Source organism: Phalacrocorax carbo, chromosome 5 (assembly GCF_963921805.1).
Source record: "Phalacrocorax carbo chromosome 5, bPhaCar2.1, whole genome shotgun sequence".
NCBI classification, from domain to species: domain Eukaryota; kingdom Metazoa; phylum Chordata; class Aves; order Suliformes; family Phalacrocoracidae; genus Phalacrocorax; species Phalacrocorax carbo.
The window spans coordinates 13,536,325-13,562,318 of NC_087517.1; the positions used below are offsets into that span (position 1 = coordinate 13,536,325).

The 25,994-nt window shown below is 44.2% G+C and overlaps 1 protein-coding gene across 4 annotated transcripts in view; it reads right to left on the bottom strand.

Moving 5' to 3' along the window:
• The window catches only part of SLC15A2 (solute carrier family 15 member 2), a 56,157-nt gene extending 31,373 nt beyond the window's left edge, over window positions 1-24,784 (bottom strand). The window contains exons 1-8 of one of the 4 annotated variants that reach the window (XM_064451227.1): window positions 24,667-24,784; window positions 24,487-24,592; window positions 14,372-14,464; window positions 9,786-9,832; window positions 6,381-6,468; window positions 5,622-5,763; window positions 3,697-3,789; window positions 2,536-2,635 (exon numbers count right to left, since the gene is read on the bottom strand). In XM_064451227.1, coding sequence (XP_064307297.1) covers window positions 2,536-2,635; window positions 3,697-3,789; window positions 5,622-5,763; window positions 6,381-6,468; window positions 9,786-9,832; window positions 14,372-14,464; window positions 24,487-24,592; window positions 24,667-24,684 — 687 coding nt within the window. In that variant the 5' untranslated portion in view covers window positions 24,685-24,784. Of the gene's footprint in view, window positions 1-2,535; window positions 2,636-3,696; window positions 3,790-5,621; window positions 5,764-6,380; window positions 6,469-9,785; window positions 10,027-14,371; window positions 14,540-24,486; window positions 24,593-24,666 lie in introns of those variants that run through there. The other 3 variants (XM_064451228.1, XM_064451229.1, XM_009514030.2) reach the window with 3 other exon arrangements.
• Between the last annotated feature and the right edge of the window lie 1,210 nt (window positions 24,785-25,994).

Sequence of the window (25,994 nt, forward strand, 5' to 3'; positions counted from 1 at the left end):
GTTTGGGATAATAATAGGCATGTGCCTGACTGGGGTGCTGAGACTCATTAGCTGAAGTCTATAAAACACTCTGAAGATAAGTGGTACATATTATCATACTGTAATTAGGTGGTAATTGAAAGATGCTGGATAAACATTATTAATCATTAATATTCATAGAAGTAGCACTTCCGAAAACGCTGCTGTAACACCTGTTAGAATTCTTTTCAAACAACTGTTGGCATTGCAAGCTGGGATGCCCACATGCTAGTATGCACACAGTCTATTCCCAGAGCATGTGCTGTACTGCCCTAGCCTGCTTTTGTTCAGAGCTGTGCCACCTGGGGAAGCTGGTGACCACCAGATGATTGCTGCTCCCTCTTCTGCAGCATCCCCTAAAGCACTGGGACTAACTGGCAGCACAGGATGGACATGCCTGCAGAAGGATCCACTTTGAACAAGTGACCATGAAACATACTGTGTTTTATTACTCTTTAGTAACCATAAACTTCAGCATTTCAGCATTGCACAGTTCATGTGCAGAAAGCACAAGTCTTCCCATAATTTTAAAATAAACATTCTAGTCTATATTATTCATTCATTAAATGCTGACTACAAGCTGGGGCATTGCAAAAGGCAAACAGCAAATGGCCCTATGGGGATCCCATCCCTAGTTCAACCCTACCAGGGCCTTTTCTGACAGACCATTAGTCCAATGCCCTTCTTCAGTGCTTCCACTGATGGGAATTGCCATCTCCCAAAGGTCTTAATCTTTTCCAGTACTTCTCTAGATTTTTATTTTTTAAAAAAATTTTTCCTACTGTCAGTCCTAAACAATCCTCCTGGAATTTAAGCCTACTCATCACAGACCACAACACTTATTTTCTTTCTTGTAGCAATGGCCTTCTACATATTTGAGGACTTATGCCACACACAGAAGTTGCTGATTTGAATACTGTCATTGAGAAAACTGAAATTTTTATTTATATGTTAGGTCAACCTAAATCTAAGTGTTTAATTTCAGGTCAATTTGAAAAATATGCATTTTGCCTGCGGATTAGTACTTCCTGACCTGCTTTGTTTCTTTAAGCACTACCTTATCCCTGGTTGAGTGACTGTGCTGCATAATGGGAGTTTGATATTGGTGCAGGTGAGGGGCTAAGCTCTCATGATAGATAATGAGGACACAAGGCAACTGGATTACAATTGACTGGATGCAGAGCACAAACAGAACTAAAAAAAGAAACTCCCAACTCTTCAGAACTTTTCATTCTGTAATATCTAGGAAACATTCCAGATAGATTTGGTACTAGCAGTACTTTCAAAAGACTGGATTTTCCTAAAGTTCTTTTTGAACAACATCTAAGACACAGACTATGACTGATTTGAGGGAAAATTCCCAAGGATTCAGGGAATCCTAGCATAGGCTGGTGATCCAATGTTCATTTGTTGTATTCCATTGCAGTGCATTATAATTGCAAGTGCAAGGTCCTGCACCTGGGGAGGAACAACCCCATGCACCAGTACAGGCTGGGGGCTGAACTACTGGAAAGCGGCTTTGTTGAGAAGGACCTGGGAGTGCTGGGGGACAGCGAGCTGACCCTGAGCCAGCACTGTGCCCTTGTGGCCAAGAAGGCCAACGGTATCCTGGGCTGCATTAAAAGGAGTGTGGCCAGCAGGTGGAGGGAGGTTATCTTCCTCTTCTACTCTGCCCTAGTGAGACAGCATTTGGAGTACTGTGTCCAGTTTTGGGCCCCAGTTCAAGAAGGACAGGGGGCTGCTGGAGCAAGTCCAGCGGAAAGCTATGAAGGTGATCTCTGGGCTGGAGCATCTCCCTTATGAGGAAAGGCTGAAACAAGGTTTGTTCAGCCTGGAGAAGAGAAGACTATGGGGGGATTTCATCAATACCTATAAATATCTAAGGGGTGGGTGTCAGGATGATGGGACTAGACTCTTTTAAATAGTGCCGAAAGATAGGACAAGGGGCAATGGACACAAATTGAAACACAGGAAGTTCCACTTAAATATGAGAAAACTTCTTTACTGTGCAGGTGCCAGAGCAGTGGCACAGGCTGCCCAGGGAGGTTGTGGATTCTCCTTCCCTGGAGACTTTCAAAACCCACCTGGATGCATTCCTGTGCCTCCTGTTCTAGGTGTGCCTGCTCAAGCAGGGGGGTTGGACAAGATGATCTCCAGAGGTCCCTTCCAACCCCTACCCTTCTGTGATTCTGTGATTATCACCTCTGTTAAGCTGGTTCAGAAATTACTCCAAGTTCTGTGATACAGGATTTTCCAGCTGCTCTAACATCCAATTAACATTTGGATGATTTGATGCAATTATGACCTATCCTTCCCAATATCAGTCCTGCTCTGTCATTTTCCTTTCCTGAAGCATCCAGATTATCTTAAGTCTTATGCAAACCATCCTACCTCACATCTTACTACATCTTTTCCTAGCAAACTGGCCCTTATTCTAGTACAACATGATTTAATCACATAAACATCGTCATAAAGTAAGCAGACACTGCAGATTTTAGGAAAGAAAAGAAATCTTACATGTTCCTCTTCAAACTGGTCCCCACCAAATGCAGAGACACAGGGCTTGATACCTCCCGTTCCAAGGGCGATCAAAAACAGACCAACCATAGACAGGATCCTTCATACAAGAACAAAAATATCACCATTGCAGAACCTTTCCACTGCTTATGAGTGCATTTTAGTGTCACCCAACCTCGATTCCTCTGGTATCATTGTCTTTTGCACATGGGTAGTGATGATGAGCCAGCTAAGTGTGAAAAACAAATTAGTTATCTTCATTTCTGCATTCAGTACCAGTCAGTTAACCAAACTGATTTTGTCAGTTTCTTGCTGTTCTGGGACTTACTAGGGATCAAAGATCTGTAGGATTATTTTTTACTCATATGAGAACAAAAGATTGTAGAGACCAACTGAGAAAAAAGGAAAAAATAAAAGCCTTTTCCTGTGGCCTTCCAGCCTGGGTTAGAGCACAAAAACTGTTTGACCTCAGCTCATTCTTGGGTGCTTTCTACTTCCCAGTGCTCCTCAGAATACCATGGTTGGCTTGACAGATTACACCTGTAGGGAACAGGAGTGTCAGGACTGGCCAGGTCTGGGACAGTAAATGAGAGGTGCTCCTGCCTGCATGTGCATATTTTTGGAGCTGTGACCACCTAGGCAAAAGCATCTTGGTGGTTTCAGAGACGCCAGCTGGGGAACTACTCTGACAAGCCTATCAGTTCAGAATTTAGAGGGCAAGAAGGGTAGTACCTTATGGAAGAGACAGACCTTCCTCTGTCACATCAGAAAATGTTTCTTTGGTTTTATGTTCCCACGCATACGGGGGAACCTTGCTGAGCTGGGCAGCCCTGCTGATGAGGAAATGAGGGACGAATGAGCCTGGTGCTGGCAGTTGGGTGGAGAAAACCAAACTCCAGTAGCATGGTATAGCAGAGAGGGGTGATCAGAGGTCCTCACCTCAAAGGGCTTACCATCTCTGTGGTGCTTTCCAGCTCCTGGCGCACCCACACTCTAGATCCTTCTGTTCCTACTCATATATCCCAAACCCTTCCCCAACAAAAGCAACCCATGCACAGTCCCCAAACTGCTGTCCTGATGCAGGTGAAACTAATGACAGTCCTGGGTAAACCAACTACCATCGCAACGTACTACAGCGCTGCAGCTTCAACAGCTACTTACACATGAACCGCCTGGTTGCCTAGGGATGGAATGGCACCGACTGACTTTATCAGATGGCCAACCACATACACAATGGAGAGGTAGATGATCGTCCTGTGAGGAAAGTAAACAGCAGTGACTGAAGGTGCAGGGTGATGTATGATCTGAAAACAGAGTGTGCCTGTGCTTCCTGATATGGTAAGTCTACTTGGCAGACACACAAGGAACTGGTTCGTTCATACCACTGGTATAGCAGGCAGCTATAACTCTTTCGTGTCAACTCTTTGTAGAAGAAAGAGATAGGCAAATGGGTTCAGATCAGGGAGGGATAGCCCCTGCTTTCTTTGCAGAGGTGCTGAGCAGAATAAACTAAAAATATTTCAGTCTTGTCATGCATAGAAAGCTGCAAAGAAGAGAGTACTGTTCAGGTCCAAGTCAGTTTCCAGATTACTAAAAACTGGTATTTTGTGGCATGCGCCTAAGTGAATCCCTTGGCTGGAAGATGTCTATAGGGACTGTTGCCCACATTCAACACACCTAACACATCCAAATCAGGCGTGGGTTTTCCTCATTACAAGTCTGTTTCAGATCCCAAGTACCTCTGAAGACCTGCGCTCATCTATCTGCCTCCCATGTCTTGGTGAGGGAGAAGAAATCTGACTAGGAGGATCAGGCTCTTGAGTGTATTCCTTCAGGATTTAGAGGTGTCTATCTATTTACATTCAGACAACACACAGATGGAATGGAAGGACTTATTAGGACAGAGGCACCAGAAGAAGCCCTATGAGCTTTGGGCATGGAAGCAGTCCTTGACGCATCCAAACCCTGGTTGCATCAGCTAATTTAGAGCCACATCAGATCATTCCTAAAAGTCCCTCTAATATGTTATCCTGTCCTCGGTATTGGCCAAGGTCCAGCTACTACAGCAAAAGCCACCTCCCATTAAGTCATAGGGATTACTCCAGGGCAAGACTCCAGCCTAACGCACAAAAGTCTGTATTTACCTTCTCACAACATCATGCTGCAATATAGATATCCTGAAATACCAATGAACATTGTTAGATGACCTTAAATAATGAAGTTAATAAACTCCCACTGTCATTTTTTTCATTCAAAGGGACAAGAGAATGACTAAAAGCAAGCACAAAGAAAAAAAGAGCGTCGGTATCTCCTTAAGAACTTTCTGCTGGAAAGACATAAGGCAGCCATTCTCCTGTTGAGACTCTTCTGCCAGATATGCTTAGTCCTAGAGAGAGGGTTCGGCCTACACTTCATCACTCTGACAGCCAAGACTCCTCAGACAATTAACAAATATTGCCAAGCAAAGCATTTTTCTATATCCTTTTTCTCTATATATCTATATCCTTTGCTATATCCAGCTGCTCACCACCGTTCTGGGGAAGATGACAGCCCCACAACTTACCAGTGTAAGGGAAGAGTTTACATGGTTGTGTGCTGAGGGAGAAGATTTGAGTGAACCCAGGTTTCTCTGGCATAAAAATGGGTGTGCTTACACATTCATTACGCTGTGAAAGTGTAAGTATACTATAGTTAGTGACATTTCATCAGAAACTGCGAGATCTAGGGGATGACACCACTTCCTCACCATCTTTGGATCCTTCTCAGATGCAGATCTTGGCAAGCTGAGGGTTAATCACCTTATACCTCAGCTTACTCAAGGTGGGTAGAGAAGGACAGTGGAGGAAAAGTGTGACATTTAATTTGTTCCAACTTTGTTGCTTATTGGCCCTTGGGTGAAAGAGGAGCACAGAACAGCATGAGCAAACAGATCAGCTGTTCATCCATTAAGAGAGGAGCTGACCTTCACAAGTGTGTGTCTGCTGCACTGAACTAGCTTAAAAGTGGGAGCACACAGCACTGCCCTCCCACAGGCTGCATGGTGTAGATGTATATGCTGTCTGAATTAGAGTCATATCTTCACTTACTTGTATTTCCCCAGCCATGAGTCTGCCATGATAGCTCCAATGACAGGTGTGAAATAACAGAGTGCAGAAAAGGCATGGTACACAGCAGTGGAGAGATTCTCATCCCAGTGGAAGAAGCTTAAGAAATATAGCGTCAGGACAGCTAAAAGGAAACAAGCAAATCACATCAGATAATTACTGTGTATAGCTGCAGGTAAGCAGGAAACTACATCACGGTGGCAAGAAAACCACTGATTTGTCCAGCAGCTATGAGCACTGTTGTGGAAAGATCTATGCTTTCAGACCTGTTCCTCAATCCCTGACACAGGGAAAGCTAAAATGAGATCTATGACTATCAGGTGTTCTTTGCTCATAAAAATTTATGTTTAGCTGGAAAATGTATTTTCTAGCTTACTGTAACCTGTAGTTCTGTTTATGCACATTTTCTATTTGCAGATTAGGTGCCTGTATGATTCAATTCCCAAATATGCTTATTTCACACAACTTTGAAAGGCGTAACACACTGGAAAACCAGGTTTGAGACAAAGAATCATATTAAAATTTTGACTGGAAGATACATTTGGAGCTCTCTGGTCCCAGCTTCTGCTCAGAGCAGGTGTAGCATCAATGTTAGGGCACAATGTTCATACCTGCATCCGGAAATACTAATTGACTTTGAGAGACAGCTGAGACCACATACAGGATAGCCCTGGAACACTAGACCAGTGTGTACAGAAACCCAAGGATGGGAAAGTCGCTTCACAGACACAGGCAACGTACCTTTCATGCCATAGTAGGAGAAGCGCTCGCAGAATTCATTCACCACAATGAAGGCAATGCTTAGGGGGTAGTTGGAGCCACAGAGTTTCTGCAGGAGACAAATGAGAACATATCAGCTCTGTGAAAGCCTTCACCCCAGCAACATATCCCCATAGTGCCTGTGGGTGGAGAAGAGTCCAGTCCAAAAAACAGGTGCCCACTTGACTGGCCTATGGGTTGTACTCAAAGGAGGGAGGGGACCCCACACCTATCTTGCTTTGGTTAGTGTTTCCCAGTGAATCAGCCTGGCTGACACGGGCCCAGTAAGGACCACCATGGGGATTTGTGGGCTGTCAGCAACACACCATGCTTGCAGCCCCAGGAACTCCAATGGAAGGGTCCTTCCACCTCTCTGCTGCAATGCAAAAACCCACTGAGGTGCAAAAATGCCTTTGGACGCCTTTTCTCCTACACTTCACATAAAGCTACTACCCTGGCCCCAAACTGCTTCCTCTCCTAGTACCAGAAGTTGCTTCAGCAGTTGGTAGACCCTAGGGAGCTGCTGTCTGATTCTCCCTGAAGCTCCTTCCTCCCCTGCAACAACTGCCCTCAATGTCTGCACCTCACTTGCACTGAACTGTACCACCGCATTCACTGAAGCGGAGCATCAGCCCTGTGCCCTGCACTCCCTCAGGCACAGCATCCATTTCGTATTCCCAGAACATTGGCATAGCTACGGATAATTCAATTTTTTAAACAAAACAGTGATGGGACTATCAAACCTGTCTGAGCATAGCCAGTCTTTCACCAAATCTGAATTTACTCCAGCTAAAATCAGCAGTTTCCAAGTGAAATACAAGGTGTTTAAACAGATGAGTCTTAGCATAACCTTGCATGGGCCTCCGGCCCTCTTGCTACCCTACTGCAGTCTGAGCTAAGCAGCTTCCAGCTGCTTAGCTCCATTGCCTTGCAACAGGGAAAGCAGGTTTTCACAGCACTGCCTGGCCTCTACCAATTAGTGGGAGAGAGGGTCTGGCCATGCACTTGGTGAGGGATGGGGCAGGGGGGAGTGTGATATTAACAGTTGCATTTCTATTTATTGTTTTAAACAGACATGGTATGGGCCAGTGAAGTGAAATGAACTCTTCATTATTTCTGACACAAGGCACAGAAATGCATGTGAATTCCTGTATTTCTTCCCAGAGTCCCAAATGCAAATACAAACACCAAAATAGATGTGTTTATTCAGGTTTACTTCACCACCAAGAGACCTGAGCTTATTTGGATTCCTAAAGCAATAGCATCAAGTTTAGAAGAGTCTATCTTAATGATGCTGTCTTGCTTAACTTTATACAAGAGCAACAAAAGAGAAGAGACTGGCTGTCTGCAAAAAAAAAAAAAAACACCCACAAAAAAAAGCAAAACACAAACAACACTTTCCATTACTTAACCCAGCATCTATAAAGACAAATACTTTTGTCCTTTTTTAGATATATTTTTCTTTTGCTATTTATAGGCTGCCTTTTTATTAAGAAACCCTTGGCCTCTTTGCTTTACTATAGTAAATATGTAATTATCCATTTCATCTATTATTTACTCTGAAACCATCATGCTCAGCATATGGCTTGTAAGACAGAGTGGGCTCCCTTGGAAACCGCACTGGGGCCTCCTGCTTTTAGACTAGCCTAAAAATGGTAGCATATATAAGCTGTAAATGCACACAGACATATGCACACACAGAATACCTTTCTCCAACAAGTTTTTCATAATAAAGAAAAGCCATAAGAGGCAAATTATGTTTCCTGTGGGTGCTTGGAGGCGTTTTCTTGTAAGTAAAACTGTGTAACAGGGATATTTTTCTTCCTCTCCTTCACAGACCTCGCTATCAGTACTTCTGAGATTTAATAACATTTAATGGAGACACAGAGTGTGGCCATTCAAACCCAGATGGCCAGGTGTTGGGAACCCTGCTGCCTGAACTCACTCCTCCACACTCAATGCACAAGCCCTGCTGGATTTAGCTGCAGCGGTTTAAGGCATCACATGTCACACTGCAACCTGCAGTGACAGAAAACCTGGCAGTGGCTTATTTCAGCCACTCCTGCTCAGGGATGGGCACCTCCTACAGATGAGTAGCAAGGAAAGGAAAGCGGGAGACCGTGACTTCTCAGCTAAACCTCCCCCAGGTGCCTGAGCAAGCGCTCACATACACAGAGCAACAACTTACAAGCAGGGGTACTTCCATCTGGCTTGTATGTCATGAGAAGGCATTGGCACGCACAGAAAACCTCATGTATTCTCTCCACTGTATCACTGACCTGCCTGTGGCCTGCCTGGACATCCAAAAGTGGGCAGCTTTCATCCATGCAGGGAGCCAGATCCAGTTTCCTCGCTTTCGCAAAGCAGGACCTTGCTCAGAAGACAGCCCCAGCAAAAGCAGAGGCTAAGCCTGGATTCATGAGCCTACAGATAGTATGCTGTGCTTAGCTACTACTGTAAGCCTGGGATCTGTGGGATTACGGAGCTCTTAAAGATATTGTGGAAGCTGATAGTCTGTGTCTTTGGAAAAAAGAAAGGTCATTTAAAGTGCTGGCTACAGGAGACGTTTGTTTTCACCTCTCCTTGCTGACTAGCTGCAAAATGGGACTAAGATTAATATTTCACAGGAGCTCTGGATATCCAATAGTTAATGTCTGCACAGTACTTAAAATTGCAAGTTAAATAGTTGGCTTGCTAATGAAATGACTGTGAGCTTTAAGAGCAAGTATTACCATATTGTCCTGCAAGTCAAAGCAGGTGCAATTCAAGCCCTCTTCTCCCTGAAGTCAATACAATGTACAGTTTTTAGGGGGTCAAGCACTCAACTAGAATTAGCCTGAAAACATCAAATCTGCAAAGCAACAAAATATTCACCTGAATCTGGCTTTAAATCAGAGACAAAGATGTAAACCTGAGGCTCTGGAACTACAGTTAGGCTCTGTAACTCACATCAGCGGCCCGTGCTCAATTCCTGTCCTTCCTTCTGCTCTGTAGCATCTGGAAACCCTTTCCTGGTGGGTTTCATCAAATGAAGCAAATGCACAGCTCAGCTCCCTCCTCCCACACATGACACCCCCTCCACTTCACAGAAGTAAGCCCTTTCCCACAAGGAAAGTAGCATTCAGAAAAAAGGCTGCAATCAAAACACTTACGCTTTTCCCCAAATATTTGGACAGTTGATTTTTTCTCTTTAAGCTGCCCTTTCTAACTTAATCGGGTTAGTGGAAGGATTTTTGCCTTGAGTTGTTAATGCTTATTTCAACCCTCCGCAAGAAAGGGTGTTTGTCCCTAGCCAGAGCACAACAGAGGAAAGAACAGAGAGATCTTGCAATGTTTAGAGCAAGCTGAGCAGAAAGCAAAGAAAAGGAAACCAGCTGTAACACTCACCGGGGATTTTTTCTGAACAGGGAAATCTCCTTTGGGGGGATCATCTCCTGCAGAAATAAAAGCGAACAAAGTTTCCTTGGATTCATTTCTCTGAAAAGCGTTCATCTCCCCTCTTGCCTTGTCTCCCACCATGCTATGTGGCTGTGGTGAGTTGACTGGGAAGATTTCCAGCCTCAGGCATGAAGTTTGATTCAGTTTGAGTTAACCCTAATTGAGCACATTTGTGCAGCCAGGGCAGAAAGGGGAGAGGCTACCAAGAAAAAAAGGGGAGAGGCTACCAGGAAAGACAACTCCAGAGTTCAAGAAGGGTCAGGGAGTGCAGCCTAAATCATTCACAGGTTGGAGCTGTCAGCACTTTGTGGCACAGACCTCCCTTTTGTTTGGCATGCCCCCAGTTATTGTACGTGCACCAGCCCAGCCCAGCACTGTATGCTGAACAGATGTGAGCTGAATAAAAATCCCAGGTCCCAGATACTCCTGCAGATTTAGGCAGAGCGTGCATCTCCCTCCTGATTTGGCAATGACAGTTTTATTCTGCAGGGATCTCATTCCACTGAAAAGCCACACACCCATCCCAAATCATAACTACTAAAACACTCATTACACCAAACCCTCTGACACTGGATGTCACAGACACCTGCACTATGTTAAATTATTTCTTTGGTATCCCAGGAGTGAAGCAACCCAAGGTTCATTCCTGCACCAATGCCCTTGAATGACCTTACCATTTTCAGTGGGACAGCCAGCACCCAGGAGCAGCCCCAAACCCCTTCTCTGCTTCCTGTTATCCAAAAGGCCACCTTGGGGCTCCCTATGTGGCAAATGCATCCTACGCTGTGCTGGGAGCCCCTGCAGCTATGTGGCTCAGCTCCCTGCAAGCACCCTGCTGTCCATCCTTCCATACCCTTCCCACAGGAAGAGAGGAACTCTTCATCAGTATTATTCCAGTGCCAGTTTCAATTACAGAGTAAAATTCACAGCCTTTCCATAAACCATCCTCAGTGGCTCTGGCTCTGCAGTATTCTCAGCACAGGTGTTGTTTTCATCCCCTTACATTTGGCTTCTTTAAAAGGCAAATGTCCAAAGCATTTTCCCAAATATTTCTCCCTTCTCTTACCAGTAAAAGTACAGACCACATCCAGAATCTGCAACTGGTACAAGGAGTCTCCATAAACTCATCCCTAGCTCCAGTACAGAGTTGCTGCTAGTGCTTGGGTACCACAGGAACCAAGTTTGCAGTTGACAAACCAGGAAAGAGACCTTTGCTTACACCATAGATCCTTAATTTGGCTTCAGTTATTGCTAACAAGACATGGAGAACATGTAGATTAGGGACATAGATGTGAGAGAATGCATGGAGGAAGCATAATTACTCTCAATGTTGACCCATGTGCACTCCCTTTGCTTCCAGTGAAGATCCCCAGGGATCCTGTTTCACTCCTGCTAACTGAGCAGCTAAACATGGGCCAAACTGCAGATGAGGCCAGGAAGGTCTACCCTTTTCTTATTCCTTTTTTCTTCTACAGCAGTGGCAAAGCAACAGTTTGATACCTCCTCTATATACTTCCACAGACCGGCTCCTCATCTTCAGCCTTCCCAGTTATTTGCACACCCTCACAACCTTGCTTTTCACCTGGGTCACACTTCGCAGGTGCCACAAACAGCCTCCAGGGAGCTCGGGTTTGTCAAGCCCATTATATGGGCAAGAGTGACTCAAAAGCACCCCCAACTTTGGGGGCCGTGCAAGGAACAGACTTGCGCACATTGGTCCTGTCTCCTGCACTCCAAGTCAGCACATACTCTTGAGTCCTGCAAGTCTGACCCTGTGTTCAAGGCAGCAGAAATACTTTTTGAGCCCTCTGGTGGTATCTCTTACTGCCCTAAGTATCTCTAGACAACTCCCAGTAGAAGCCTGTTGTATTCTGCCTTGCAGAGGTGAGCAGAGCAAACACAGCAGCAAAGTTATTAAAGGAGTAATACAAAAGGAAGACACAAAAGGTTTCACCATCCCTTGTGCAGGGCTCCCACACTGCTGCAGTGTGATGCCTTAGTACTTTCAGCATCCTGCAGCTATTTCCTGAGTGTGTACATGGCCGCGTGCGTCACATAAGCTAAATGATTTTTTTTAATACCAGCATGAAAAACCATATCAATCTGTGGGTTTAACATATTACTTGTCAAATACACTGCAGAAATGTTTAGGCTGTTAGCTGCCAGAAGGTTTTCTGAGACAGAAAGGGAGAAAAGGAATTCAAATATCTGGTAATAAAAGGTAAGTTGTGGCAAACAGCAAGAACAAGTTAAAGAGAATAAATCTGCAAGTACCTCAGATACAAATGAATTCAGAATAAGACTCGATAGAAGGAGACCTGTGCAGCTGGGCTGAAAATCAGGAAGGAATTGTACCACAAATGGAAATAAGGTGGCATTTCTGAAGACAAGGATAAACAAATAGATCAAGCATAGACCGATAGAGGCTGCAAAGCTAAGGCACAAAATGAATTACAGCTAGCAGGGGGACACAAAAGGCAATAAGAAAAGGTGTTAGAAATGCTGTCAATATTGGAGAAAAAGGAAGGAAGATGAAAGTCTGTTATTTAAACTAGAAAACGAGCAAACAAAAGCTTATCCAGAGAAGCCAGAGTAGTTGTGTCCTTTTTGTTTGTCTTCACTAAAAAACCTAAATTGCAACAAGATACATAACACCATTAAAATGAACCAGTAGGAATATGGGTGAAATGAGACAAAAACAGCTTAAAGAATATTTGGATATGCCAAATTTGCTCAAATCATTAGAGCCTGATGAAGTTCACCTTCAAGTGCTGAAGGTAGTTTTTGAACCACTTCCCTTGTGAAGGACAGAAGCAGGACAGGCATCTCCACTGCCTTTGAAAAGGCAGGTTAGGACAAGCTAGGCACGTTCCTCCATGGCCAGATAGATACTTGATCAGATAATCCCTTCTAAGCACCAAAAGAATGAGGATTACAAAACATCAATTTTGGATTGTAAAAATGCTCTTGGACAAGGCTGGTTTATTCTTTGATGACAGGGTCAGTGGTGTAACAGCTAGAGCAGCTGTGGATGTGACATATCCTAACTCTAGCATCTCTAACGTCTCACAAGGAAAAGAGGGTCCAGATGAAATACCCATATAGTGAGCAACTGGGAAATCTCTCTCAAAGTAGCTATCAATGTTTTTTCCATCAGATTAGGAGGGCATGGAACACACACGTCCTCAGCTTTTCCATGAGCAAAGGGAACATCAGCACAGCCAACGTGCTGCTCATGTTTGTGCCCAAAACCTACCCATTGGCAGGAAAAACAGCCACAGAGACCAACCATTCTCCATTTTTATTGAGGATAAGATGAGAAAAATAACTGGCTTTATTTTCAGTAAAGAAGATTCGGGGCTTCTTTTGGCCAAATTCCCTTTCTGCAAGAACAGGTAAAATCTGAATCAGATGTGGCATGGCTGGGATTGCAAGGTTCAGGCAATCCCTAGTGTCTGTTATATAAGAACATATATCTGGCTAAATATCGGGTCCTGTCCCAGAACAGACAGACAGATGAGGTGCTCTCCTGAATTTCTACGAAAATCATATGCTAAACAACTTCAACTGGTAAGCAGGAAAGCAAGGACTGCTTTCTGTAAAATTTCTTCATTTCTGAGTTATCCTTTATGCAAGTGGGGAATCTGCAGGATGATTCATGCTTAAATGTAATGTTCAGCTAGCAGATGCCTTGCATAGCCAGAAGTTCCCATGAATACATTTTTCTGTCTTTCAGTTCTTCATTTAATTTTTTCTAGTTCCCAAATCCACAGGAAAATAATCTGCATTTTCCCTTTGCATTTACAGTCCTCAGATTCTCACTGCTTCCTGCTGCAGTACCATGCACATTAATCTGTTTATACTCGACTGATCACTTCATTTTTATCTGCATCCATCTTGTGGTACAATCCCTTCTTGATTTTCAGCTCAGCCACACTGGGCTCTTAATAATGAGTCTTATTTTGAATTCATATACACTGGCCAAACTTCTATAGCCAAAGGGCCATATTTGTGTTTCTCTCCTCTTTCTCTCTCTCCAAGATAAGGTTATAAGAAGCTAGATGAAGGTGTGTCAGCAACACTTTGGGCTTAATGACCTGGCCCTGGATGGACAAGATAACCCCTCCAGGTCTCCTCTGGCTTATTTTCTCCAATTCTTTGATTACAGGAAAGAGCATGGCTTAACTGACTTAGATGGATCAAGACTTGTTTCCATTGCCTGCAGTCTTCTCTCAAACTTCAAAGTAATTTAAGAAAATGATTTATCAAATCACTTGAACAACCAGGAAAATATGCCAGAAGTCCTCAGACCTGCACCTCTGCTCTATTCACCAGTCCTTATAGACTCAAAATGGTAAAGGTATTTAGATTAATACCACTAACAATCTCAAGCACCTAATTTGTATTTAAGAGCCTGTCATCTGGTCACTGGTCAACCTGAAACAATCAGAGAAACTTCTCATCCCTCCTGGTGCCTTTTTGCCTTCGGTTTCTTCTATGATTAGCAAGAAATAGTCTTTAAAAAATTCTCTCACCAGCTTGGACGTCCTTTGCAGCCTGCAGCATGTCATCCCCCTCTGCCATGCCTTCTGCTTCCTGTGCATTGGACGACTCCAGCTCTGTTGCACCTGAAGATGGACCTCGTTGAGCAATCCTGGCTCGCTCTCACCCTGTTGTTAATGTTTCACCTCACAACAGCAGTCCTTTGGTCACCAATAAAACAGTTAAACTTTCATTTTATTTTTGATCTTGAAGTCAAACTGAAGTAATTTCTGCTCAGCTCCCAGATGTCATAGGGAATCTGCCTTTCTCCTTGAATACAGCCTCTAAGGCTGCATGGCATCTTTCATGGATGTTCACGATCAATCACTTTGCACTGCAGCTACACTATCTTTCAATAAAATTGCTACTTCTGGATGAGAACAGGGACTGGACCTGTGACTAAACAGGATCTACAGCTGGCCATAAATCCAAACTTGACGCTGTACACCAGCTACAGAGCTGGTCTTAACTATACACGTTTTAGTAGTTAAGGTTGTCAGGACATAGAGTTTCATCACCTTTTGACAGACTGGCTTCAGTTCCTGGTTCTGCAGGTGTCACACAGGAATGCAGAGATAACACTGACACGCTGTCCTCCCAGACCCTTTTTCATTTTAAAGCCATGAGCTGCCTAAAGGAGGATCAACATTTTTGCTACTGCACTTCTGCTGTTTGTTTCTTCCTGCTTTCCCCCCATACCCTCCCCTAAACTGCTGTGACTTCCTTTCAGAGAGGCTCTAAGGCATCTCCTCTGCAGGTGAAATGCCCAGGTATTTTCTGCAGACACAGAAGTGGTTCACAGTGAAATTCTATATGTTCAGCAGTAGAGCAAAACAGGGTTTCCATTACCACGTATCATGGCCCTGAAGCCACCTGCATCCTTCCCCACTTCACTGCACTGAAATCCCAGTCCCATGTGCTTCATGGCCCCATAACTCTCATCATCTCCTCAATACACGAAATATAGTCAAGTCTACAAACAGATAGATACATAGTTCCTAATGAAGTCTATTAGCTGAACAAGAGTTGACCCAAGGGAAATGGGTAGGAGTAGAAAGATGCACTAGGGAAACACTAAAAGACATCCTAACTTTACAGTGAAGAGAAACATGCAGCAATAGCTACTGTAAAATAGCTCTGTAATAGCAAGCAGCCCGAGCCGATCACAGATCAAATTTCAAAATGAAATGAGGAATAAATTCCTACATGTGTTGAGTCATTTGATAGACCAACAAGGAATGCACAGGCTGAAGTAAAAGGAAGAACAGCACAAACAACTCATAAAAAGACGATGGTAAATTTTGAGTAGCTTGTGAAAGGAGGATTGAAGCAAAACTATAATTATGGCTAAAAAAGAGCAGGCTATTCACACAAGATATATTAGAGTAAAAATAGCAGGTAAGAAAGATTTAAATCCAGAATGTAGGATGTATGATCAGGATCCAAGGAGCATTAGCCATATTATAATAAGATATACCATAGATAAGTACAAAGCACAGCATGGCAAAGCTAGCAGTATGAGACTCTGGGCAAGCACTGTGAAAAAACAAGCAGAAAAGAAGTATGAGCTCTACAGGTCAGACAATGCAATACAGAAGAAAAGCTGGAGGGAGAATAGTTGTTGGGAAGAATAAAAAGCTTTACTTGGTAATGCTTGTGAATTCTGTTAGAAGATTAGGGGAGGAAAAAAACACACCAGGAAACAGCTTTTCTTTCCAAAGAACTGTTTAAGAGACTGTCATAGCACGGAAGAATTAAGATTTTTCCTTCATTGGAGGGAATGTCCAAGCAAAACACAGGGAAAGATAGAGCTGATCAGCCGAGGCAGGAAATGAAGAAAACGCAGCACAAACAAAATATAACCACAAATGTAAATTAGGTTCTAGGCTCTCAGGATGGAAGTGTCATAAAATCACTGCAAAAAATTGGAAGTCAGCTCCAGAATAAGACTTGTGGCGTTTTGGAACAGACCACTGATTAACAGTAAGCGAATACCACAGAAGCTATATATTGCATAGGAAAAGAAGCTATATATTGCATAGGAAATCAAGAATAATCTAACTATTCAGTCTGTCAGTAAGGAGACAGGGTAAGTGACTTCTCAAATTCCTTTCCAGCTATTTTCCCTTCCAGTTCTAAGTTGTACTTGATGCTATGGGATAACGTACTGTGCCCTGACTCAGACCTGACTGGTTTTAGTAAGTTCAAGACCTAGAGAAGTGGATATCCAGGTGCCCCAGGCAACCTGGACCATGGGAACACGTCCAGCCCCTGGGATGTTTCTATGTTTTGCCCTTTGCTTCCCCTTTATAGTGATTTAAAGTATTTCAGGAATGTTGTCTGCTTCTTAGAGACAGTCCTTAGTTAAAACAATAGCCTGTTTCACTGTTCACACAGGTATGTGCAGTCAACAACAGAGAGTGCTCTGGAAAAAAAAGAATCAAGAAAAGGAGATCCAAGAGAAGTGTGCAAGGGAATGCAAGCTCAGTTTCTAATAAACTAATCACCACCGTTTGACTTGCAAGGGTGCAGGTGATCAATTCTGAACATCGTTTTTACGCCCCTAACAAACAGTGGGTGCTAGTCCCTCAGACACCCAACGCCACAGCTGTCTGGCTCAGGCATAACTCAGGCTCTCTGCCCAAAACCTCTGAATAACAGAGAGCCTGGAAACAGGAAAATCTGAAGGTTTACCCAGTCCACTTGCCTGGGGCTGAGGCTGAGTTGTCCCCTTCATAGAGTGAGAAGGGAGGAGGTCCCCGCAGCTGGAAGAAAGATGGATGTGGTATGGCAGGATTTTGGAAAAGCACTTCAGGACCATTTAGTGTACCAAGAACATTTTCTCCCTGGTGGTATCAGAAGCAGGATCTTACATAGTAGCTTTGAGCAGAAGGTCTTGGCGCATTTCACCAAGCAGATTTCAGTATCTCCTTTTCAGAGATGAGCAAAAGAAGGAAAAACCATCCTGATGAAGGCAGACTCTGCTGAAACCTCTTGCATGCCAGCCCAGCAGTCTATCCATTAAGCTTCCCTGCCTGCATTATTATCGCAGCAAAGAAAAAACAGCTACTGATTTATTCTACCACAGGCTCTGAAGGACAGTTCAGCTACTGAAGACATCACAGCTTGCAGCAGCCTTGGATCTGGAGAAACGCTGAAAGACCATTGCATCCAGTCTCTCAGTCATCCCTTGGGTGCACTGCCTTCCTCTCTGTGCTGAATTCCAGCCTCTGGGACCGATACTGCCTTGGGAATTCCTTTTTTGCACTGACCCTTCAGCTGGCCAGCATCCCCTTTCTGCTGGTGAGTCCTGCACCCTCTCCCACTCAGCTCTGGAGTAAAAAGCTGCTTTTACCCACTGCTAGCCTATCCTTTGGTGAGAGGCAGCTGGTAATGAGAAAGCAGGAATCCTGTAACTATTCCTCATAGCCAGCTCACAGGGATGCCCGGCACTGGCAGGGGGGTTCTATCGGGTAGTGAAGGACGTGGCACAGCTACAGGATGTGACAGCAGGACCCAGATGTTCAGTTCCGACTACACCACTGGTCAGGCACCTTGAGCGCATGTTTCAAGTTTCCTAGCCTTAACTCTACCGGCCGTAAGAGTCAAGCAGCACTGATTGCCTGTACATCTGGGGCAAACGTTTTCATTCATTAATCTACTACAGGATTAGGAGAATCTCAGGGAAGGCATTAATTACAGTTGTTCTGATTTTTTCCATGCACCCACAGTAAACAGCCTCATTTTTTTATTCTTTGCAAGCTTCCCGATGTCAGGAGACATAATGCACTGCACAGATTCAAATCTTTGCCATCACAGAGAGGGTATTCTCACCATATCCCAGCACACAGCTGATTTTTTGACTACAGCTTACATTGGATTACAATTGTGTAATCAGTGTTTCATCAGGGCAAGCTGCCAGGGACAGAGAACATGCAAATCCCAAAAATACTTCTGTTCTGATAAAAAAAAATGCAGATCTAATCCAGAGAGATCTCAGCTCTCTGACAGTGACCTCTCCCAGATGGAAGCACAGACAGATATGAGACAACCTTCTGCATTCTAGGGACTGTCATTTCCACCGAGATGTTAATCAGACCCTCCCCAGCCAGCTCCATCCATTGCCACACCAAGGGCCAGGCAGATCAGGGTATCATCCAAGATTCATTAACTCTGGTTCCCTGCATTTTCATAACGAGCTTGCAGTGCCATCCATTCTTTTTAGCCTCCCCCTGCAGCAACCACAGGGATCAATCTGTTAACACAGTGAGCGCGAGTAGCTCTCACCAGCTCCAGCAGGAAGCGCAGTCATGTGGGTTTTCCCTGCATCAGTTCCTTCAGGGACAGGCACAAAATTAGAGACCATTTTTGCTTTTTTTTTAAAAGGTTGCTCTAAACATACAGCCTTTGTGTCTCCAGGGATCGTGACACATTGTGGCACAATTAATTTTGTCCTGACCATCCTGTGCCCAGGGCAGTCTGCTCTCCCCTGGCACTGGTGGAAAATCCCCTCTGAGTTTGGCAGGGAGAAAGGTTATACTTGCATAGGATGAAGAATTTATCTGTGACTTTTCCTCCTTATGCTAACTCCCCCAAAGAGGTCCACTTTTCCTAGGAGCTGAGTAGCCTCTGATCCACCTGACATCAGTGGGACAAGGGGGCCTCAGCCTTTCCCACAAGCCACCCCACAGCACATGTTAACTTCCCTCTGCTCAACATGTCTTTCTCCAAGAACTGTCTCAGCAGTTTAACTGGAGCACATTTTCTGGCTATGATCGAATAGTGGATCACACATTTGCTCTAACCTGTCTCCTTTCTCCTGCGATCTTGCCTGGGGCTGTACCCATCACACAACAGCCAAATCCTGCATCACATACCTGCAAACGTTCTGCTTCACTTGTGCAAACAGCAACCCTGAACACAGAAATGTTTTTCCCATGGGCACATCAAAACCACCTCTGGTGTTTTCCAGGTTGTGGCCACCCAGGAGCTATAGAGCAGTGCTGACCACGCAGGGCAGCAGCACGGCACATGCCCAAGCAGCAGGCAATGGCATAGGTTGCTCTTTCTGCACCTGCAGGCCACCAGAGCCTTGCTGGCTTCACTAGGAACAGAGCCAGCCCCATGCATTTTGAGTGATTGCAGACACAGGCTCAGAGCATGAATCCTACACAACAGCAGGAGGTTTAATGAAGTCAAATTAAGCCACATTCACTCTTCAGGCCACTACCTTCGCCTCCAGGCCCTTCAGCTTTCCTAATCTAGTTCTAAGCAGTTCCTTGTACACTATAAGGATACAAACCCTCCACAGATTTCCAGAACCTTCCTGTGGTGACGTATCAGCTCCTCATCTGGTCCTTTATATTTATTCTTCACTAGCAGCCAATCCCATCTGTACCTGAGCAAAGCAAGATGCCCAGACCTAGCAGAGGTTTCACTAGCCCCAGTACTTGCTCTCTTAAGCCAATTTCTCTGGAGAGGATGTCTGCCTGGCAAACAGGATAAAGCTCAGCAGCTGCAAGATGGAAATGCTACATGTGGGTTGTGAAGTAGTATAGGTATGTACCAGCTACAACAAGAGTCACTAGATGATGAAGATGTGCCCATTCACATCAGTTAATATATCCACCACAGTCTCATCTGTGATGCCTGACAAAGGCAGATGGCATTTCCACGCCAGCTGATGAGCAACAGTGCTGGTGATATGCTGGTGTTGGCTTTCCACCACTCCTTCCACCTTCTGTGCCCACAGCTGGCATGTCTTTGCTGTTTGGCATTTACCCTTTAGAAGTCTCCAAGTGCTCCTGAGTAGCCCTTAGTAAACAGAGGAGAGCACACTGGTACTCTGTGACAGAGAAATCCATTAGTGTCAACATTTATTAGCTTTAATAAACCCGTGCCAAAAAAAAAAAAAAAAGCAGTCACCTTTTCCATGACCTCCAGCTACGCCTAGGCTACACGAGAAGAACTAGCCACACCAGTCCTTTAAGATGCAGAGGGATACTCGAGAGCTATATATTCAATTGACTTCAAAGAACCTCTGAGTACTCAGGAACTTGCAAGAGATTAGTTTATAGAAATAATCACTCTCAGAAGCAAAGTGTACATGGCACATTTTATCCCTCTCTCATTCACTTTTACCTCTAACAATAAATCACTAAAGAGACTCAACATGGAATGCCTTTGCATTGTACTCATCTAGAAATATTTCTTTGCAGTATAAACTCAGATTAATATTCATTCCCTCTGAGATAAAGACAGCTAGAAATAATTTGAGGCAATAAAACCAGTTTTCAACATTCCTGACACTTGCCATTGTTAACAAACAGACGATCTTTTAACAGTAAAGTCAGAGGAATAATTCCTCTCTTATACCAGATCTGATTGACTAGACATGACAGATGGTGTTTTTATTACTTTCCATCTTTATGCCATTCTAAAAGAGGCCTCATCTAATGCAGCCCAGGCTGTGTTTTGAGCCTTAACCTCTCAGATAAGCAAACCCTGTTTCATCAGGTTAATGGATCCCTACTTGATTCAGGAAGGCAATTTTCCTTAAAGTTATTCTAATCAAGTACTCAGAGCCCCAAATTGTCCTGGCTGATTGACTGCCAGCAATGGGTAAATCTTTCTGCTAAGGAGTATATTTATTTTCAAAGAGGGAAAGCAAGTTATTATTATTATTATTATTACAGAACCAATTCTGTCCCGTATTCAGTGACTTCTCAAATACTGGTTTTTACTGCAGTCACAGAATTAAAGATAAAAGTAAAGTTAATGCAGCCTTCCTCTCAATATTTTTTTTAAATAACAGATAGGAAAGGAAAAGCAGAGAGAGATGAACTGCTGCCAATTGATACCCCCTCAATTAACTGCCCCTGTGGTAATAGCATCTGACCCTAATCAGCAGAGACCTCTTCAAACACAGGCTCACTCCAACCTGTCTTCCTGCATCAGCCTCCAAATTGAGGGCTGTCAGCCCAAGTAGCTTTGCCACCAGGCTGGGAAGAAGTGACCAAGGACTATCCAACTACAAAAAGACAAGCTCTGAAAGAAAAACAGTGCCTTGAGGATGCTCCCTGCAAGTCCCATCTCCAGCATGACCTCTGGCTCCACGAGCACAGTTTAGTGCTACAGCTGCTTATGAGCACAGTGACAGCCCATACGGAGACAGGGATCATAGTGCCCTGCTGCCTTGGCTCTTGGTTGACTCAAGTCACTCCAGGCAGAAGCCCTGCTAGCTGTGGGGCCCTCCAGACTGCTTGAAGAAGCAGATAGGAGGTCCGACCCCTTCTACTCTCTCTGACCTACTGCAAGACTGGTCCAGCAATTGAGCTGATATAAGGACAAGGAGAAAAAGCAACCATCCCAAGGCTGTGCAGAAAACCAGCTACAGAAACAAGAACTGGGCCCACAACTTCTGAATGATCATTCAGTCAGTGCTTTTACTTCTCAGTGAGCATGTTACCTTTCCACACGGCCTCACCAGCAGGATTGATAGCCCTGATGCCCTATCAGGCATTCAATACTGGATTTCCACCTCCAGAAAATCTGGCCCCCAGGAGCCTCAGCTGGAGTTTGCATAGCAAGCAAAGTCAGATACTTGACAAAAAAAAAAATTTCTTTGCCATTTTCTGAGCAGCTGAGCTGTTGTCCTAACAGCTCTGCTGAAGATTTTAATGCTTCAAACAAAATGATCATTATCAATTATTTTTATCTACCAGACACCAGATTTTCAGGGCTTAGTCAGGCAGCATATTACATTGTAATACCAAGGCAGGCATCTTTAGAACAGTTATTCTGCAGGAATGATAAAGGTTCTGGAGAATACATTAACTCTTTCATTCCTCAGAAGGACTACAAGGCAAGGACAGGTTTTCAAGCTGCAGTACAAGAGGAACCTAGAAACCTATATTCTCTCCTTCTTTATTACACAAACCAGTCCTTCAAACATCGTCCAGTTGTGCTCATAAGCTAAAAACCCCAGCAAAGACCTCAGGATTCCCCTTCTAATGAGAACTCACAGTATTTGTATTCAAGGGCAGCACAGCAAATACAACCTGAAGGGCAGCAGGATGATAAGAAGCAGCTAGAGAGCAAGCAGCTCTTATGCATGTTGCAATCACACTACAACAGCACTGTTGTGCTATACGCAAACCTGAAAAACAACTACTAACCCCTATGCCATAAGGCTGACACTTCATCCCAGGGAGCATTCAGTAAATCCAACCCCCACAGTAACACTGCCCAAGTACGCTAGTGGGACATGCTGCTTTTTAAACTGTCCCATCACCACCAAAGTACAGTTCAGCTCATTCTGCAGATGTATCTCATTAAACTCATTACCCCATCATTACTTGGTGAAGACTCAAACCTCATTAACTCACACTCTTCCTCATCTCAAATTGAGTTCTTCCCATGCTTGATTCTGTAGACATTTTACCATCTATTTTTGAACTGTCCTTAAGATAGAGGGGTATGAAAGGTTTTATCCATATTTTGAAGCAGCAGCTGCAACTTTCTGCTTAGCTTAGACTGAGGCTGGGATTTGGGCGCACAGGAGGAACCCATGCACAGGGGATGGCATTTCAAAGCAAGGTAGGGGACAGTCTCACAAGATTTCCACCATTATGAAATCTCACAAAATCAGTCATTCTTACCATGTTGGAGGAATCATTTTGAGGCAAAAGCTTCTGTAAAATCTTTTTTTTTTTTTTTTTTAAACTTCTGGACTCCTCCAGATTGGAGAGGGGACATGGTCCATTCAAGGCTTGGATGCCAGGTGAAAAGGGTGTGTTTGAGTCCCAAATCAAAGTCAGAAAGTATGGCTGGGCTCAGACTCCAGGATTAAAAGGCTTTCTCAAATGTCTCTGTTTCAGGTCCTCTCATGTAGCCTGTCACATTTAAAACACACAGCATGCTTCAGGAGAGCCAGCCTTTTAAAATAGTGCTCTCCTCAAATATTGTTACGGGGTTGATTGTAGACACCTTTAGGCTCAGAGCAAGCACCACTGGAAATTGTTCAGACAGGGGATCAATAGAGGGGCATAACTTAAAAAGCATGTTACCTGTGGAGACAGCCACAAGGGACAGCCCTGAAACTGTCTCCACAGCTAAACAATCCCAGAAGTAGGCATCTGTCCCTGTTAATCACTGCTAGGAAACAAGGCATCAGAGCAGCAGGAAGAAACTACAAGCTGGATTCTACTAGGTTTCATCTGCTGCACCAGTTTTTTTAATGAGCAGTGTACTGTGGAGGGAGCTTGTCCCTGGGCCTGATGCAAACCCCCACAAATTGGGTGAATGGACCATAAACAAAATTCACGCCCATCCAGTTTCCAGTATCTCGGAATAGCTGACTCCAGCTACCTTGGAGAGAACTACAAAGAGGCTCCACAGCTATCAGATAAGCTGTCCCAGTGGGTTTCTCATTGCCTTTATTGAGTGTTGGGTCAGACCCCATGCACAGAAGTGTCTGTGATCAATGAACCCATGATTTGCTAGTTCTGCCCAAGGGCTTATTCACAGTTAATCCAAACCAACTTGATTCATGAAACTGGCTGAAAATCTCATCAGAACAGGCTTTGCAGAGATTTCTGGCACTTTTGCTTCCAACACTGGTTGAAAATAGAGCAAAAAGAGACTCCAGCCTTCCCTGAGTTATTTTGTCAGATCTGGAGATGGGTGATTAATTCACAAAAAGTAGTAGTAACTTTCTCATTTTCTGCCTTTTGAATTTTTCCCCTATGAACAGAGGAGTTTTTGTTAGGTTTATTTGTTTTTCAGAACTATATGGCAAGTAGTTTCTGCAAGCAATTTCAGGTACTTTGACAGCATTAGTGATCTGCAAGATAAGCATGCACAAGGGGACACACAGGTTACATTGTACACTTCAGAGTTTTTCACCTGCATGAATACACATCTTAGAAACAGGTTCAGTGTGCAGAATTGTGCAACTCTCATTCTGAAGCTCTTTCATGGATATTTTGTATGATTGCCTCAAAACAGCCCGTTCCCACGAACATTCCTCACATGAGCTCTGTCTGCTCGAGCACGCCCAGCCAGGGAACACGGAAAGAACAGGAACACATCAAAGTATGCTACTTACGGAAATATCTGCAGCAAGTCTCAAAGAAACGCGTCGGTGGAGTTTCCCCAGGTGGTGGGATTTCCATGGAGGAAGCAGTGAAGTGGTCCAAGACAAAAAAAGAGTGCTACGAACCGTTTAAACTTCAGGATGTGTCTGAGATGAATTTAGGGAATGAAATAAGGCTATTTCTTCTCTTACCCACAGCAGCACTTGCATACCATGCTGACATACAGAGAACAAATGGCGAAACAAGCTCTTGGCCTCACTGTAACATTGTTCTGTTTGTTGTCCCTGAAGGCTTTCAGTTAATCTTCATCTGTGGGTTTGGCAAGAGAAATGTACTGGTGAACCTCCCCTCTCTGATTTCTGTATGAAAACGTAAAGCTTCTTGAGGATTCATTAACTCTTTAATTCATCATTCATGTACTTCAGGGGAGTCTTTCATATTTTCTGTACCACTCAGTGCCTTTGTAAGTGTAGAGTTATTGGTGGGGTCTCTTTCCAACTTGTATGTGCTCCAGAGAAGGGCTCCTGTAGAAACAGCTGGTCCTACAGGGAGGATAGACAGCTAAAACAGGGATTGTGTGGGTGCTAGCTTGCCAGACCTGGTATCTCTCAGCCCTAAAGCTTCCTCCTTTTTTTACATTCCCTGTTGGGGAACGGAAAGTAACTCAGAGGATTTGGCTGTACCAAGCCAACTTACCAAAAGTGATCAGCAATCAGAATTGATGCCAAATGTTTTCAAGAGCTCATATTCAACTTGATGCCTAAAATTAGATTTAGGCTTTGGTGAATGGCAAGCAGGAGGGAAACTCACTGTACTGACTACTCAGCTTCTCCAAAAAACCAGTCCTCCTGTGAGTGCAAAAACTTCTGAGGCGCTCCCACTTTCTACACATGCAAGAATCACTTTGCCATTCAAGTGTAGCTTGCAGTGAAGAAGGAGCAAGCCAGGCAGGTAAAGTTATATTCCTAAGGCAAAACAACCTCAGTTCTTTAATTGCCAGAGAAAGAAAAGAAGTTTTCACTTTCTTCAGCCTTGCCTTCATAATCCACTGTGAAACTGAAATTTGCTGCTCCTAAGGGTTGGTATGCTGCAGAAGGACAGAGCCTGACACGGGTGGCCGGCTGGCCATCTACCCAGGCACCCCATGCCCCCATCCCCACAGCGCTCAAGCATCTCAAAGGCACCAGCAGCTCCCTCCCCATTCAGGCACGGGGCTCCAGAGAACGCAATTATTTAGAATTTCAGCCACAATGCTCAGGTTGCTAAACAACCTGTGGCCTGTTAGTTGTTAAATAAGGCTGATTGATGAGCAGTGTACTGATAATTTTAGAGGAGATAAACAAGACATTCAAGATGCTTGTGACAGAATAATTCAGAGGACATGATAAGATGCCTTTGAGATTAAGAGCCTGATTCTCCTCTCACCTATTTTGGTGAGAAGCAGGAGGCTCTGCCTTGTCTGTGGAACTAAACCTGTAGTAATTTGGTTCGATAGGAAGAATCTTCACCTTGGGTGTCG